The sequence below is a fragment of the Centropristis striata genome, chromosome 4 (genome assembly GCF_030273125.1).
Source record: "Centropristis striata isolate RG_2023a ecotype Rhode Island chromosome 4, C.striata_1.0, whole genome shotgun sequence".
Taxonomy (NCBI): domain Eukaryota; kingdom Metazoa; phylum Chordata; class Actinopteri; order Perciformes; family Serranidae; genus Centropristis; species Centropristis striata.
In genome coordinates this window covers 32,738,815-32,754,811 of record NC_081520.1, presented here as the reverse complement: position 1 = coordinate 32,754,811, position 15,997 = coordinate 32,738,815, and the positions used below count along the sequence as shown (strand labels likewise).

Sequence of the window (15,997 nt, the reverse complement as noted above, 5' to 3'; positions counted from 1 at the left end):
ACCCACTCAAATATATATTCTTTATATATGATCATTATATTATTAGATCATTTGTCGTGATGTATTTATGTAAGCAGTGTTTTAATTTTGTAAAGATAACTATATATATATACTGTTATATACTGAGGTTTAATTTATAAAAATGTCTGATCATTTTAAGTTGATCATGTTTTCTAAATATCGACGTGAAAAGTAACTAAAGCTGTCAACTAAATGTAGTGGTAAAAAGTACGACATTTGCCTTAAAATGTCATGAAGTAGAAGTATAAAGTTACATAAAATGGAAAATACTCAAGTAAAGTGAAAGTACCTCAAAAATCTCAGGTGGGACTGGCTCCAGCCCCCTGTGACCTGAGTTCTGGTAAGCGGTTAAGGATTAGAATAATTAAGTGTGCTTTGATTTTCATTTGACTTAAAGATTTTACTGTAACTTTTACGTGTGTGATTTTGAATAATCTGAAGTATTGTGTGATTTTCTTAATGTACCCGTTCTTGCTGTTCTATTTTTCTATTTAAGTTTTAGTCATGATATCGAATTTACTGATGTAAATATTTTCGGAAAGCACTGACAGTCAACCCTGCAGTAATGCTGCAATATCAACATTTTAATAAAGGTATTTGGCAAAAAAAAAAAAAAAAAAAAAAAAAAAAATATATATATATATATATATATGTATGTATATATTTGATTTTCTCCTCAGGGGACAGGTAATTGTGGAATAAGGAGTGTGGTAGCAGGCGGTAACAGTGTTGTAGACAAAAATCAGGCATAGTTGAAGTATTAGATATTTTTAAATATCAAGAAATGATAAGTAAAACAGCTTAAAAAACGTTTTTTCCATTTTTTTTCAATTTTTTCCATCTGAATGGTAGGATATTGTTTACTCATTCTTTTTTTAATCCCTTGGCATTGACAGTGCTAATCATCCATTTGCCAAAAATACAGAAATCTCTGAATGTTTTTAAAAACTAAATCCCAACGTGAATTTCTTATGGTGTTCCAAAGGTCTTGGTGTATTGATGTTAAATTCTGAGGGATTTTTTTTTTTTTACTGATTTCACCCATTCTGGAAATGATCTTTGCCTAATTAAACACCAAATGTGCGTAAAAAAAATGGTATCAATCCAAAAATTGCTACAACAATTTACGGGACATAGTTGAGCATTGTAAATGGACTTCAGAAAGCAATATGTTAATGTTCTGAACCGTTATACACCATAATTGGTATACTTTATGGAATAATTAAGTCAAAATATCATCTCAAATTAATCTTCAGATCCCCAGCTTTCAGTTGATGTTCAACACTTCTGTGTGGCATTTACTATTGATCTACTATCTCCCCCGAAATACCCTCTGCCCACAACCCCCAATTCTCAATAAATCAAGGGTTCATCTACAGTCATGGAAAAATTATTAGACCACCCTTGTTTTCTTCAATATCTTGTTCATTTTGATGCCTGGTACAACTAACGGTACATTTGTTTGGACAAATATAATGATAACAACAAAAATAGCTTGAGGAGTTTAATTTAAGAGCCAATATCAAGACATTTTCCATGGTTTTCTTGATAATGATTTTGGAAATCAAGAAAAACCATGGAAAATGACTAGATATCAGGTCTTTTTTTGTGATAAACATTTTTTATTTCTTTTTTCCATTTTCATTGTACAACAATAATAAAAATATTTTGTTAATAATTTGTTAACAAATAAACGGATTAAAAGTAATAGCTAACTTAAATACATAGAAAAATAAAAAGAAGCAATGATATGTATTTATCCACAATGAACTGAAAACTAACGTCTCTTCACTATATACTCCCCTTCAGGAGCCTTTTAGAAAATGTAAGTATTTGCCTCACTTTGCTTCTTATAAATCCAGCCTACAGTTGTTTATGGGTACACGACATTTTTTCAATAGATAGATAGATATCAGCTCTTAAATTAAACTTATTTTTGTTATTAGCATTATATTTGTCCACACAAATGTACCCTTTGTTGAACCAGGCATAAAATTGAACACAAATTTAAGAAAACAATGGTCCACCCCCCTCTGTCATCCTCTGGCACACTCACGTAGCCAAACTGGCTGCACTGGAGAGCCTATCACAGGCTAATAAACAGTGGAAAGCTTCAATTTGAAATGGGAACGATACTTGTCCAATATGAAAGACCCTGTGTAGGAGATGGTAACAAATCTGAACACAACACCTTCATCGCTGAGCATGTAACATAATATGATCTTTTACCCCCCCCCCCTTTCCCTTTTTTCTCTTTTTGTTATTATTATTATTGTTATTTCTACTTTTTTAATTAATTAATTATTTTTTATTGTGTTGTCATCGTGCTGTCCTGTTTTATCATTTATTAGATTGTTCTTGTCTCGTTTGCAAGCATTGCATAACATATTTTACTGCTTACATTCTGTATACGAGTCTTAATATCAATTTGTAACCAACCATTCCCACATGTGTACCTGTAATGTGTGATATTCAAAAATCCCAATAAAAATACTAATCATAAAAAAAGAAAACAGTGGTCTAATAATTTGTTCCATGACTGTATGTTGTCTTCAACAGTTGGTATTTTGTTTTATCTGTGAATTTGTGTTGTCAAATCCTGGACAACAGCGCCATCTTTTGTCACTATGGAGACAAGACGTTTGCTAACCGGGTTAGCACTAGCATCGCTTATAAGCGTTTACGTCCATTTTGTTTAGCATTTAGCTAAGCTGGCTAACGTTAGCTCCTCAGACACCGTACAGCAGAGATGGATGACGGTGACGAGCCGGGGATAGTCCTCTCTCACAACACTTCTTCAGGCTCTAAGTCAGGTGGGGACAAGATGTTTTCCCTCAAGAAGTGGAACGCTGTGGCGATGTGGAGCTGGGACGTGGAGTGCGACACTTGTGCTATTTGCCGGGTACAAGTGATGGGTGAGTCCGGGGAACAGACGCTTTGTCCGCTAGCTCAGCTCGGACACCGGCTAGTGAAGCTAACCTGGCTAATATCACCACTAACACCTGAAGTCACAGGCAGAATGACACTTTAACATGTTCTTCTTGGTTTACAGACGCTTGTCTCCGATGTCAGGCAGAAAACAAACAGGAGGACTGTGTTGGTAAGACATTGTTGGCAATAAATAAAACACTTATATATATCTGTGTTTTATAATGAAACGAACACTTAAGCTAGTTAGCAGGTTAGCCCAACAAGCTAACATTAGCTAGCATTAGTTAGTGGGAGGTGGAGAGCTGTCAAAGAAGCCGACCAGACGGAGGGGGATTTAACTCTCCTTGGTAATTTCGTGTCTGTAAAATGGATGACATTAACTAGATATCGTCACACTGTTAAAATAATCGCCTATGTCATTTTTTGTCAAAATAGGTTTTTTTTTGCCTAAATCATCTCTTTATGACACCGGCCACCTATGGTAAAATCACCTACATCCTCAGTTGATCAGATCATGTGATTTTATCCTTTTAAGATAATGGCCTATGTCAAGTGTGTGACTTAAGCGGATTTATTATGCCTAAGTCAAAATATAATGTGACTTAGGCAATTTTTTGAACATGCCTTTTTGACTTAAGCAAGATATGGTAACACTTTATTTTTAAGGTGTCTACATAAGAGTGACACGAGCGTGTCATAAACATGACATGGGGTGTGTCATGAACATTAATGACACTTTGAAGTAACAATGCTCATGATACTTGTCATGTTTCTGACAGTATTCAGTGTGAGTGACCCCCAATAGTTTACCAGATATTGTGGTATTGTAAATAACTGACTTTCTCAGGATTAATATGTATTTATTTTGTGTTTTAATAGTTTACCGGATTACATGTTGACCTATTCAATAGTCTCTGTGTAAGATTTCTCATTTTCCTAAAAAACACTAAGTGTTATGGTAGCTTGTTTCATTAAACTGGAGCATGACATACAGTCATGGAAAAATTATTTGACAATTGTTTTCTTCAATTTCTTGTTAATTTTAATGCCTGATACGACTAAAGGTACATTTGTTTGTACAAATATAACAAAAATAGCTCATAAGAGTTGCTGATATCTAGCCATTTTCCAGGGTTTGATACAAATTAAAATCATTATCAAGAAAACCATGGAAAATGGCGAGATATCAGCTCTTAAATTAAACAGCTTAAATAAAAAATATCAGATAAAGCTGTTTCAAACTGTCCATCACTAAATTAACTGAGGTTGTACTTTTATGTTCTGTGTAACCTGTAAGCTGTTCTCTGTTAATACTCTACTTATGTCCTCCATCTTCTTTCAGTTGTCTGGGGTGAATGCAACCACTCCTTCCATAACTGCTGCATGTCCCTTTGGGTGAAGCAGAACAATCGCTGTCCCCTCTGCCAGCAGGACTGGGTTGTTCAGAGAATCGGGAAATAACTCCAGGCAGTCTGATTCACAGACGACACCTGTGTGTGCACCTAAAAGAGGTGACGGACTTTGCAATTAGTACTGCAGCGTCATGTGCAGAGAGCCACAGACACCGACAACTGTCCTCCTACTTATGAATGCATGTTCCAGTAGTCCTGGTGTCAAAGGTTGGATGGACAAAATTAAAGCGACATTGACCTGTTGGTCACTAATTGATTGATGTGGCTGGAGGGATCATGCGGAGAAGGATGAACCTTGTTGCGTCACATTAGCTTTGTGTAACTGTCTGTGGTGGTGCTCAGCACCTTGAATATGTGACTGTCTTTATAAAAATAAAGAAGTGTGTATACCTGTAAACACATGTATTCTTTCGGTCAATAGAATAGGCTTGGTATGTCAATTTTATAAACAAGTGAAATGATAGAAATTGGTAGACTTGTCAAACAAATGTTTTAGCTTAAATTAGGGAAATTGATACTGACAAAAATGTGTCACGTTCCAAAATCTAGCATTTTCAAATTTAGACTAATTTTCCTCTTATTCTTTAATACCAGTTTCTGGTCAAATTATAATTTTCAGATTTTTCAGACTTCTTCGGAAGCTGCATGTGTTTAAACAACGTTTAAAAGAACTCGGCCTCTTCTGCAGTGTGAAACAAATTTTGTGGGAAAACGTTCCTATTCTTCAATTTAGGAAAATATAATTCTACTAGTTATTTTTTATGAGCTGAGACAGTTTGAGGTGATGCTTATCCACTTCTTGGGGAAAAAAAATTACCAACATTTTAAACATTGTCAAGATCGAAATTATTTGGCAACCACCAAACAGGAATGTCCAGGAAATGGATGGAGACTAAAGACCGTAAGTCACCTTAATGCTTAAGTACCTTGGCAGTCAAAGTGAGCTACCTGGAAGGCAGCCATGCTACCACTATACCACTAGCACTTGTTATACATGTATGGTGAGGTTGGCCTTGTTCCCGTTTCACACTTAACCTCAAAGCAGCAGTGGTGGAATGCAACTAACATGACTCAGCTATTTGTACTTGACTGCTTGGATGGTGACTATTAAGGAATAAAATCCCAATAATAAATAGTCTATATAATAAGTTATACTTTGCACTAAGCCATTTTGCACAAGTACAATTTGCTGCTATGCTTGTATGTATGATTAGTAATACAGGACTTCTGCTTGTATCTGAGTATTTTTAATCATGTTATTGCTACTTAAGTCTAACATCTGAGTATTTCCTCCACCACTGCAAAGAAAGTATCAAGTGCACCCAGGATTTCAACTAAATTTAATGTGGGGAATAACTTAATATCATATGGGTGAATGTCTTTGTAATCATTTTCAGCCCATTAAAAAAAAGTCACATTTATGCAGGACAGCTCAGCGTTACTGAGGACTGAAGTTTCCATGGCAAAGAATATTGTAAGTGGTGACTGATCTGGGTAATTCACTTAGACTAGAAGCTAATGACTCCAAGGTCGCTGCTTCAAACCTCTTGACCCTGTGATGGAAGTGAACAAGAAGCACTCTATCTCTGTGTCTTCTAGAAGAATACACTTGCTGTGATATTTCACAGGCATTAAAGCTGCATCTAAACACTATTTTCCATTATCAATTATCATTTTCTAATCATTTTATCTATAAAAATCAAAAAACAATTTCCTAACACAAGGTGAGGTCACCAAATACCTTTTTTATTTTTAAAAACCCAAAGACATTCAATAAACTTTTAATATGAGACAAGGACAAGCAGAAAATGCTCACATTTGAATAGATGAATTGGTCATCAAAATGTTTTTTGGTCATGTAATGCAATTTCTGACAACCTCAGAAGACATGGAATCATTTCAGCTTTGCAAGCTCAGGTATATTGCAATAAATTGCATTATTTGTGCAATGTTCGTGTTTCTTTGCCCACATCCTCTAGGTGGAAGTGTGGCAACAGAAAGTCTTTTGTACTTAATAATAATCCTGATGAGTAGTACACATTTCAGGAGCGTCTAATGCCAGAAATTTGGTCAAAGATGTGAGATCAAGTCAAGTTTATTTATATAGCACATTTCATTGGACAAGCATACACTCAAACTGCTTCAATAAATGGAAAACAAAACAAACATAAGCAAATAGGCAAATATACCTGACAAAAAAACAAAAATACAAATATAAAAGCATACAATATAATGTCAGATAACATGAAGTAGGTTATTACAGATATAAAACATTAAAATGAACAAACATGTGATGCAAATGTATTACAATTAAAAGGATATACAATTTATATAAAAGAGAAATTAAAAACCATATTAAAAGCTAATGAAAACAGATGTGTTTTAGTCTGCTTTTAAAAGAAGACACAGATGTAGCAGACCTTATTTCATGTGGTAGCAAGTTCCAGAGAGTTGGGCCATAATGACTAAAAGCACCATGAGCTGATTTTGAATTGATTCTTGGCAAAGTGAGGAGACCTTTACTTGATGATCTAAGGGATCTTTCCAGATGAAGATTAACTTTTCAAAACTGCCACACAATTTGTCGTCTTGAGCAGCTGAAATCCTCAAGTAGGAGTGTACAGCCTGCATCTCCTGACAGCACTTGAAAAGTCTGTCAAGAAAGTGAATGTCTTAGGCTGCCTACTTAACCAATTAGGGCTAAATTAGTGAAAGCTTCACTCTTTCCCCTCTAATTAATACTGAAGGGTGCATACTTCATTGCATGCTGCACATATTTTACGCACCAAGCTCTCTCAGTTGCTTCTTTATCTCATAACAAGCTATTACATGTTAAGGTCGAGATCTGCCACCTCATCATGTCATGCTGGCATGCACAATTACTTTACACAGGCACTTTGCATCTTCTAAAAATAGACAAGCCTCTTAAGTTCAGACCACATAAGTTGCTTTCCATTAGTGCCGTCTACAAATAAGCGTGCAAAGACACTTAGCTAGCAACAAATCCCTAAGGACGGTGGTAGTGTTAATGCTGCAGGAGGCGTGGCACAGGAGGAGGTGGAGGATGTTCAGGTGCAGGTGCTTGAGGTGCTCAGTTGTGCCTGGAACCTGCAGATGAGTGAGCGGTAGCATTGTTGTAGTGGATCAGGTCCAGCTGCCTACAGGCATGGCGCAGGACGGATCCTACTTCGATGACCTGCCGGGGCTGGACAACCTGGTGGCCAACACGGCCTACCTGCACGCTCAGCGCATAGACCGGGATAAGCTGAGGAAGCAGAGGCTGAACCTGACGCTGCCCAAACCAAAGATGTCCTCTGCTCTCATAGCAGCAGTAGGGAGGAAGTACGAGTCACTGTGTGAGCGACAGCCCATCGGCAAGAAGTTGTTCCAGCAGTTTCTCCTGACCTCTAACCCACAATATGTGGTAGCTACTGAGTTCCTGGAGGCGCTGAGTGACTGGAGCGTCACTGAGGATGAACACAGAGAGGAAGCCAAACAGAGCATCCTCGCTAAGTTCTGTCAGCCCGGATCCAAGAGTTTTCTCTCATACCTTACAGGAGAGCCAGCTGAAAGGCGCAGGGCCTTATCTGAAAAGAAATTTGAGGTGATGTTGGACGACATAAAGGAAGACACAAGAGACTACCTGAGGGGGAAACCTTTCACGGAGTATCTGAATAGCCCCTTTTTTTACAAGTTCTTGCAGTGGAAGGAGTACGAGAAGGAGAGGATCCATGCCAGATACTTTTATGAGTTTAGGACTTTGGGAAGAGGTGGCTTTGGTGAGGTAAGTGTGAGAAAGTCCCAGCATCTGAATATAATTGTAAATCTCAGATTGCTTTATGAACTTACAATTCATATGCCTGACTTAAAGTGAGAAAGAAAACATTTTTCTCTTGCAGATGGAAGGCTGAACATGTGAGCAATTAATTGCAAACTTTCTTAATTTAAGAGGTCTTGCAGCTAAAGCCTCACTTATGGAGGCCCTGCACTGACCTGAACTCAACACTTTCGATATGAAGCGATATGAAGCCTTGTCAAAGTCACCAGACTTCATTGACAAAAGCAGTGGTTTTACCTTGCAGAATATGGAAGTTGGGTGTAATGCACCATTATTCCGATGTCCCATTGGTTTCAAATAGTCAGAAGAATAACTGTTCTTGTCAATGGGGTTTGGGGTTTTTGACTATAGAACAGTTTAAGTTCCCCCTGTGTTCATGGTAAAGCAGTGAAACTGCAGACTGTCATCTACTGCAGTAACACACGGACTATGGAGTAGTAATATCTCCCTATCCTACTTCAAACTATCCCTTTAATACATCCAAAAAAAATTCTCCTACAGTCTCAAAGGGTCTGGTATGACCTATGATAATGCTATGTCATGCTATGTATCAGACGTATTGTACGTATTGTGTGTCACAACTGTAACAACAGTTACTGTTAAAAATTAGCAGAAACATATCTCAGGATCACACAGTAACAATAGACACTAAGTTAGAATTAACCAATAAACAGTGGTGTAAGTACATTTACTCAAATACTGTTCTTAAGTACAATTTTGATCGACTTGTACTTTACTTGAGTATTTCCTTTTCATGTAACTTTATACTTCTACTACACTACCTTTTGAGGCAAATATTGTACTTTTTACTCCACTACTTTCAGCTGACAGCTTTAGTTACTTTACAGATCGAGATTAAACATAAAAAAAACATGTTTACAGTTTTTTTAATTAATACTCCATAACAATATACAGATGCATCTCAATAAATTAAAATATCATAGAAAAGTTTATTTATGTCAGTAATCCAATTCAAAAAGTGGAAATAACACATTATATAGATCCATTACACACAGAATGAAATATTTCATGTCTTAATTTATTTAATTTCTTCTAATTATAATGATTATGACTTACATTTAATGAAGACCTAAAATTCAGTGTCTCAAAAAAATTTAATATTACAAAAGACCAATTTCAAAAAGTATGTTTAATATGGAAATGTTGCCTTCTGAAAAGTGTCCATCTATATGACTCAATACTTGGTTGGGGCTATTTGACTTGAACTACTGGAAATTGACTTTTCCATCATATTCTAATATATTGAGATGCACCCGTATAAAGTGGGTAAAATGAGTCCTATCTTTACAGCAGTAAAACACTGCTTACATAAATCCATCAATAATAATAATCCTGTAATATATTTAGAACATATAAAACAATCTGAGTGGGTCCATTCTGCATAACGAGTACTTTTACTTTTGATACTTTAAGTACATTTTGATCCTGATACTTTTGTACTTTTTTACTTCAGTAAGTTTTGAATGCAGGGCTTTTACTTGTAGTGGAGTAATTTCACAGTGTGGTATTAGTACTTTTACTTACCACTGCCAATAAATGAAATAAGATCTAACATTGCCCTGTCTTGCAGGTGTGTGCGGTGCAGGTGAAACACACAGGTCAGATGTACGCCTGCAAGAAGCTGGATAAAAGGCGATTGAAGAAGAAAAGTGGCGAGAGAATGGCCCTCACGGAGAAGCAGATCCTGGAGAAGGTCAACAGCCTCTTCATCGTGAACCTGGCTTATGCGTACGACAACAAGACCCACGTGTGCCTGGTCATGGACCTCATGAATGGAGGAGACCTCAAGTACCACATCTACGAGCTTGGGGAGCGGGGTATCCGTATGGAGCGTGTTGTTCACTACATGGCCCAGATAACCACTGGGATCCTCCACCTGCACTCCATGGACATCGTGTACCGGGATATGAAGCCTGAGAACGTGCTGCTGGACGCTAAGGGACACTGTCGGCTCTCAGACCTGGGACTGGCTGTGGAGCTGCCAAAAGGCAAAACAATCTGCCAGAAGGTCAGTGCTGTCACTGTCCTTAGATTAGCCTACAGTCAGGCTCACTGTCAGACGTTTGTACTGAAATGCCCTCTTGCAAAGCCTCTCTGTGCTCTGTGTTACACAATGAAATCTCCATGTGCTCCTGATCATACCAGTACTGTACAGTTGTCCCCCCACCAACACAAGCAGCTTACCAGGAATAGATATGGTGGGTCTTAGTCCTGCTCTGGAAGACAACACAAGCAAGCATAACCCTGTGTGATTGAAATTAATCTCATTAAAAGGTTCCTGACCTCAGCCCCAGTTGGATGCTGAGAAATGTATGCTGAGCAGAGCCTGTTAGCATTAGCTGGTTAATCTTTGCCTTACCAGATATGGCCTCCACATGTCTGTCCAAGGAGATGAGTCAGGAGACTCGCAGCAGGCCTCCACTCACGAGAGACAGCGAGCAATCTGCTGACCGGCCTGATGGAGAAAAGTTAATCCAACATTATTTGCTGTCAGTGACTGAAAGTAACAAAGTACATTTACTCAAGTACTCTACTTAAGTACAATTTTGACTTACTTGTACTGTACTTGAGTATTTCCATTTTATGTAACTTTATACTTCTACTCCACAACATTTTAGAGGCAAATATTGCACTTTTTACTCCACTACATTTAGCTGACAGCTTTAGTTACTTTACAGGTCGAGATTTAACATAAAAAAATTTAAAGTGGTTTGACTTGTTGTTTTTTAATTAAACCTTGTAACAGTATATTAAATAGTTAAAACAATCCCTAACTTGATCAAATTACATGCTGCTTACATAAATACATCATAATATTAATCCAATAATATACTTGATATATATAAAACAATCTGAGTGGGTCCATTCTGCATAACGTGTACTTTAACTTTTGATACTTTAAGTACATTTTGATGCTGATCATTTTTTACTTTTACTTCAGTAAGTTTTGAATGCAGGACTATTACTTGTAGTGGAGTAATTTCACAGTGTGGTCTTAGTACTTTTACTTAAGTAAGAGATCTGAATACTTCTCCCACCACTGTTTGCTGTAACGCTGACTTATTGTTCCATGATGCATACTTCTGGGTGTATTTTTGTCTTAGTGTTTCATTATTTAATTTAGTTTTCTATCATTTCGGAGCTGGTCAAGCAAGTCTGTTACTGAAATTCACTTTTAAAAGGTGACTTTTTAACAGATTTGTCTATTCTGTCTGGCCTGAAATACTTGAGGTGAGCACAATACATATAGCAGGGGGATCATTTTGTCTCTGTTCCTAGACCTTGAATAACTAAAAGGCTATAAAACTGCAATTATTGTTCTAGTTTGTCCACAGAAGTATAAAGGTGCATCTCAATAAATTAGAATATGATGGAAAAGTCCATTTCCAGTAGTTCAAGTCAAATAGCCCCAACCAAGTGTTGAGTCATACTTTTCAAAGGCCAACATTTCCATATTAGACATACTTTTTTAAAAATTGGTCTTTTGTAATATTAAAAATGTTGGCTTGTTGGCTTTTAGGGAGACAAGCATGCAGCAGAAATCTTCTCTTAAAAAACAAATCATTTATTTTTTTGTTTTGTTTTTAAGTAGAAACCTTCAAGTCAACCAGGATTGTTTGTCTGCTTTTATTGTGACTAAATTTGAATTGTCACCATTATGAAAGCAGCTGAGACTCCTCGTAAAGGGGGTTCAAAGCAACAGTCGTAATAGTTATAGCTATATATTAGACACTTCTGTATTTCAACACATAACTGATAATTCAAGTATCTACTTTTTTGGTTCAGAACCACTTTATAATGAGTTTTCATGGTTGTTGAGTAAAATTTGTTAAAGGTTGATTTACAAAGCTTTATCAAGCTAATTTTTCCCCAAAGGCAGCATGTCCATTTCCAGTAGTTCAAGTTAAATAGTCCCAACCAAGTATTGAGTCATATAGATGGACATACTTTTCAGAGGCCAACATTTAAATATTAAACATACTTTTCTTCAAAATATTACAATTTCTTGAAACGCTGAATTTTAGGTCTTCATTAAATGTAACCCATAATCATAATAATTAGAAGAAATTAAATAAATTAAGACGTGAAATGTTTCATTCTGTGTGTAATGGATCTATATAATGTGTTATTTCCACTTTTTGAATTGAATTACTGACATAAATAAACTTTCTATGATATTCTAATTTATTGAGATGCACCTGTAGAGGCTTCTGTCTTCTTGAATTTTCTCTCATCCTGCTTCCTCTCTCCCCTCTGTGTATGGTCAGGCTGGTACGACGGGCTACATGGCCCCTGAGATCCTGCGGCAGGAGGACTACAGCACGTCGGTGGACTGGTGGGCTCTGGGCTGCAGCCTGTATGAGATGGTGGCCGCCCGTTTGCCTTTCAAAGACTTTAGAGAAAAGGTGCAGAATGAGGAGGTGACTCGCCGCACTCTGGAGGATGATTGCAAGTTTGAACACAAACATTTTGATGCTCCCACCAAAGACCTCATCAGCCGCTTCCTCAGGAAGAAGCCGGCTCATCGCCTCGGGGGCCGGTATGTAAAAACGTTCAAATTCTGTCCCTTAAAGTTGGCGTAGACATCATGAGGCAAATCAACATTTAGTGCTACATGTATTAAGTCCATACCTGGAGGTCAGGAGACTTTGAAGTGTTCACAGGATAATTAACCCTTTATCGGGCAAAGAACTATATTTGGTAACTTCAGTGGATATCAAAACGGGGTCCCCATGTGTCTCTGTTTGGTCGTAGAACCACATGGATTTCTTCCAGCTAATCAGCAAAGATCAGGCTACACCATGACATCTGACCAATCAGTATGATAATAATATAATAATATTATCTTTATTGACCTTGACCTCCAATGTAAAAATGAAAAATGTAGAAAAAAAATCTTGTAGAGATAGTCAGTAGAGAAAGTCGTACAAACAAAGTTATTCTTCAGTGACTTGTAATAATAATTAATATTTCGAAAAAAAAAGTTGTAAATTTACTAGATTAAAGTGGCAAATCTACAAGAAAAAAAGTTTTAAGAGATTCAAAGTGGCAAATCTGCACGTAAAAAGTCTGATTTATGAGAAAAAAGTGGGGGGAAAAGCAACTTTTTTCTCGCAGATTCATCACTTTAAATCTCATAAATCTGCAAAAAATGTTCTCGTAGATTTTCCACTTTAATCTCGTAAACTTTTTTCTCAAAATATTACCCCCCTCCCCCAAATCCTTATGTTTTATTTACACATTCAACAGTCCACATTCTGGCTGTATGTAATATCCTCCAATATTCTCTAGGGTTGAAATTTGGAATTTGCATTTGAAATTTCAATGAGTGTCCTATTAAGGGTCAAAGAACCAGGGGTCGGTTTCACAAAAATGTTCTTAAGATAAAACTTAAGAAAATTATTAAGAAAAATAACTTCTTAGTTTTCTCACTTAGGACGTTGTTAGATTTTTAACTTAAGATCACTCACCAGAAAAACAATTGCGGGCCTAGGGAGCCTATATTGTCTAATTAAGATGTGACCAGGGAGTGTAGGATCCATTCTGTCTCTCAGAGGCCTTGGAGGATTTTGCTCCCTAGCTGCCACCCAAGGAACTTCCATCTAAAACTAATAATAGTAAGGACATGGTTTCAGTAACTTGGCCTACTTAAATAATATGTTCATATTGATTAATTAAGTAGTATTAAATACAACAACTGCCTCCGTGATTTACTCACTGAAGTGTAATCTAGGAATAGGCCTACATGTCACACAGACTGAAAGGCCATTTCAATTATGTCAACTGCCAGAATAATACATTTGTAAATAAATTAGTCTAGGGATAAAGTGGGGCCGGATTCACAAAGCATTCTTAAGAAAAAAATGCTTCTTAAGTGCCACTTTTTTCTTAACTTTGCACTGTCTCTAAAATTTAAGAAGATTTGGTATTCATGAAGAAATTCTCATCTTTTCTTTAGTTTTTTTTTTCTTAACTTTCTTCTTGATTTAGATAGACTTGAGAAGAAATGAGATTCTTGAAAACAAAGTTCTTAGATTTCTTAGATTTCAGAGAAGCCCTCACCAGTCTTAAAACAGCTACAGTGATAATATTTATCCCTAGAAAATGTGTTAACAAATTTTGTTCATTGAAGTTGGTCAGAGTATTTTTTTGTGAATGTATCAAATCTTATTTTGGCAGTTGACATATAATTGAAATGGCCTTTCAGTCTGTGTGACATGTAGGTCTACTCCGAGATTACACTACAATGTACTCTTAGTAAATCATGGAGGCAGTTGTTGTATTTGATACTACCTAATTAATGATCTAATGACGTTAAGTGAAGTTCCTTAGATATACGGCAATTCTTAAGAAAAAAATGGTGAATAGCATTTAAGAACATTCTTAAGAACATCTTGGTTTTTCTTAAGAATTTTCTTAAGTTTTATCTTAAGAACACTTTTGTGCACCCGGCCCCAGGAAAGATGACAAAACATAGTTTTCTGACTTTAATGTATTTAAGAATCAAACATCTGCAAGAGATAAGAGATAAGGAAATAAGTCAGAGGTGGAACTGCTCACAAGTCATCGACATGTACAGGTGCATCTAAATAAATTTGAATATCATAGAAAAGTTTATTTATGTCAGTAATTGAATTCAGAAAGTGAAAACAACACATTATATATATCCATTACACAGAGAATGAAACATTTAATTTCTTTATTTATTTAATTTCTTCTAATTATTATGATTATGGCTTACATTTAATAAATACCTAAAATTCAGTGTCTCAATTTTTTTTTTTTAAATATGTTTAATATGGAAAATGTTGGCCTCTGAGAAGCATGTCCATCTACACTGCCCTACAAAGCCTAACTGCAGTAACTACATTTTTGGTTGAAACTGAGTTATAACAAAAAATGAACTCCTTGATGTCTGTTTTATCTTGTGACAAAGTTTTAGAGTTTTAGCGGAGTAAAAAGTACAACATTTGCCTCAAAATGTAGTGAAGTAGAAGTATAAAATTGCATAAAATGGAAATACTCAATTAAAGTACACATACCTCAAAATGGTACTAAAGTACAGTACAGTACATAAGTAAATGTACTTAGTTACATTCCACCACTGCAATCATTTCACCATCTGTTGTCTTTCTAATTCCACATTAGTAATGAAGACCCACGAAACAATGCCTTTTTTAAGAACATCAGCTTCAGACGTCTGGAGGCGGGGCTAGTGGAGCCCCCCTGGGTGCCAAAATCCAACGTGGTCTACGCCAAGGACACGCAAGAGATCAGGGACATCTCTGATGTCGAGGATGTAAGCTTTAACGCCAAAGATGACAAATTCTTCAAGCAGTTCAGCACGGGCGCAGTCTCCATCACCTGGCAGAAGGAGATGATCGACACGGGAGTGTTCGACGAACTGAACAACCTCGAACAGAACGGCAAGAAGACCATGTGGGAATCCAGGATGTGCATTATTTTTTAAGCATTTTATCCACTGGATGGGCCTCACGCAGCAACATTCTCTCAGTCAGATTCATATCTGACTTTGTTTCTTTTGAAAAATGAATTTTGCTCAAAAAATGAGTGAAGGGAGGTGGAGAGTGTCTGTAACCATAACTGTACCAAAGCGCACAAAATAGAAGAAACAGATATGATTCAAGAGGCTCTGCATTATTAAGACTTGTGTTATTAATATGGTATCAATATGTCTGGGTTTTTTTTTTGTTTTTTTTTTTTAACATATAGTAATCTAAGTTTGATCACATTACTCATGCCTTTTTCGCCC

General features: G+C 36.5%; 2 protein-coding genes across 2 annotated transcripts; both read left to right on the top strand.

Annotated features, from left to right (window-relative positions):
• The first annotated feature begins 2,730 nt into the window (after positions 1-2,730).
• rnf7 (ring finger protein 7) lies at positions 2,731-4,761 on the top strand. The gene is made up of 3 exons (XM_059331432.1): positions 2,731-2,936; positions 3,074-3,121; positions 4,295-4,761. The coding sequence occupies exons 1-3, from the start codon at positions 2,771-2,773 to the stop codon at positions 4,411-4,413; spliced, it is 333 nt and encodes a 110-aa protein (XP_059187415.1). The 5' UTR covers positions 2,731-2,770; the 3' UTR covers positions 4,414-4,761.
• A 2,769-nt stretch (positions 4,762-7,530) lies between these two features.
• grk7b (G protein-coupled receptor kinase 7b) lies at positions 7,531-15,694 on the top strand. The gene is made up of 4 exons (XM_059332150.1): positions 7,531-8,148; positions 9,794-10,231; positions 12,492-12,763; positions 15,373-15,694. The coding sequence occupies exons 1-4, from the start codon at positions 7,531-7,533 to the stop codon at positions 15,692-15,694; spliced, it is 1,650 nt and encodes a 549-aa protein (XP_059188133.1).
• The last annotated feature ends 303 nt before the right edge of the window (positions 15,695-15,997 follow it).

Excerpts from the sequence above, each read along its gene's own strand:
- rnf7 (XM_059331432.1), top strand. The coding sequence starts at position 2,771 with ATGGATGACGGTGACGAGCCGGGGATAGTCCTCTCTCACAACACTTCT. Across the intron at positions 2,937-3,073 it reads TTGCCGGGTACAAGTGATGG|ACGCTTGTCTCCGATGTCAG; the intron begins GTGAGTCCGGGG and ends CTTGGTTTACAG. Across the intron at positions 3,122-4,294 it reads CAAACAGGAGGACTGTGTTG|TTGTCTGGGGTGAATGCAAC; the intron begins GTAAGACATTGT and ends ATCTTCTTTCAG.
- grk7b (XM_059332150.1), top strand. The coding sequence starts at position 7,531 with ATGGCGCAGGACGGATCCTACTTCGATGACCTGCCGGGGCTGGACAAC. Across the intron at positions 10,232-12,491 it reads GCAAAACAATCTGCCAGAAG|GCTGGTACGACGGGCTACAT; the intron begins GTCAGTGCTGTC and ends GTGTATGGTCAG. Across the intron at positions 12,764-15,372 it reads GCTCATCGCCTCGGGGGCCG|TAATGAAGACCCACGAAACA; the intron begins GTATGTAAAAAC and ends ATTCCACATTAG.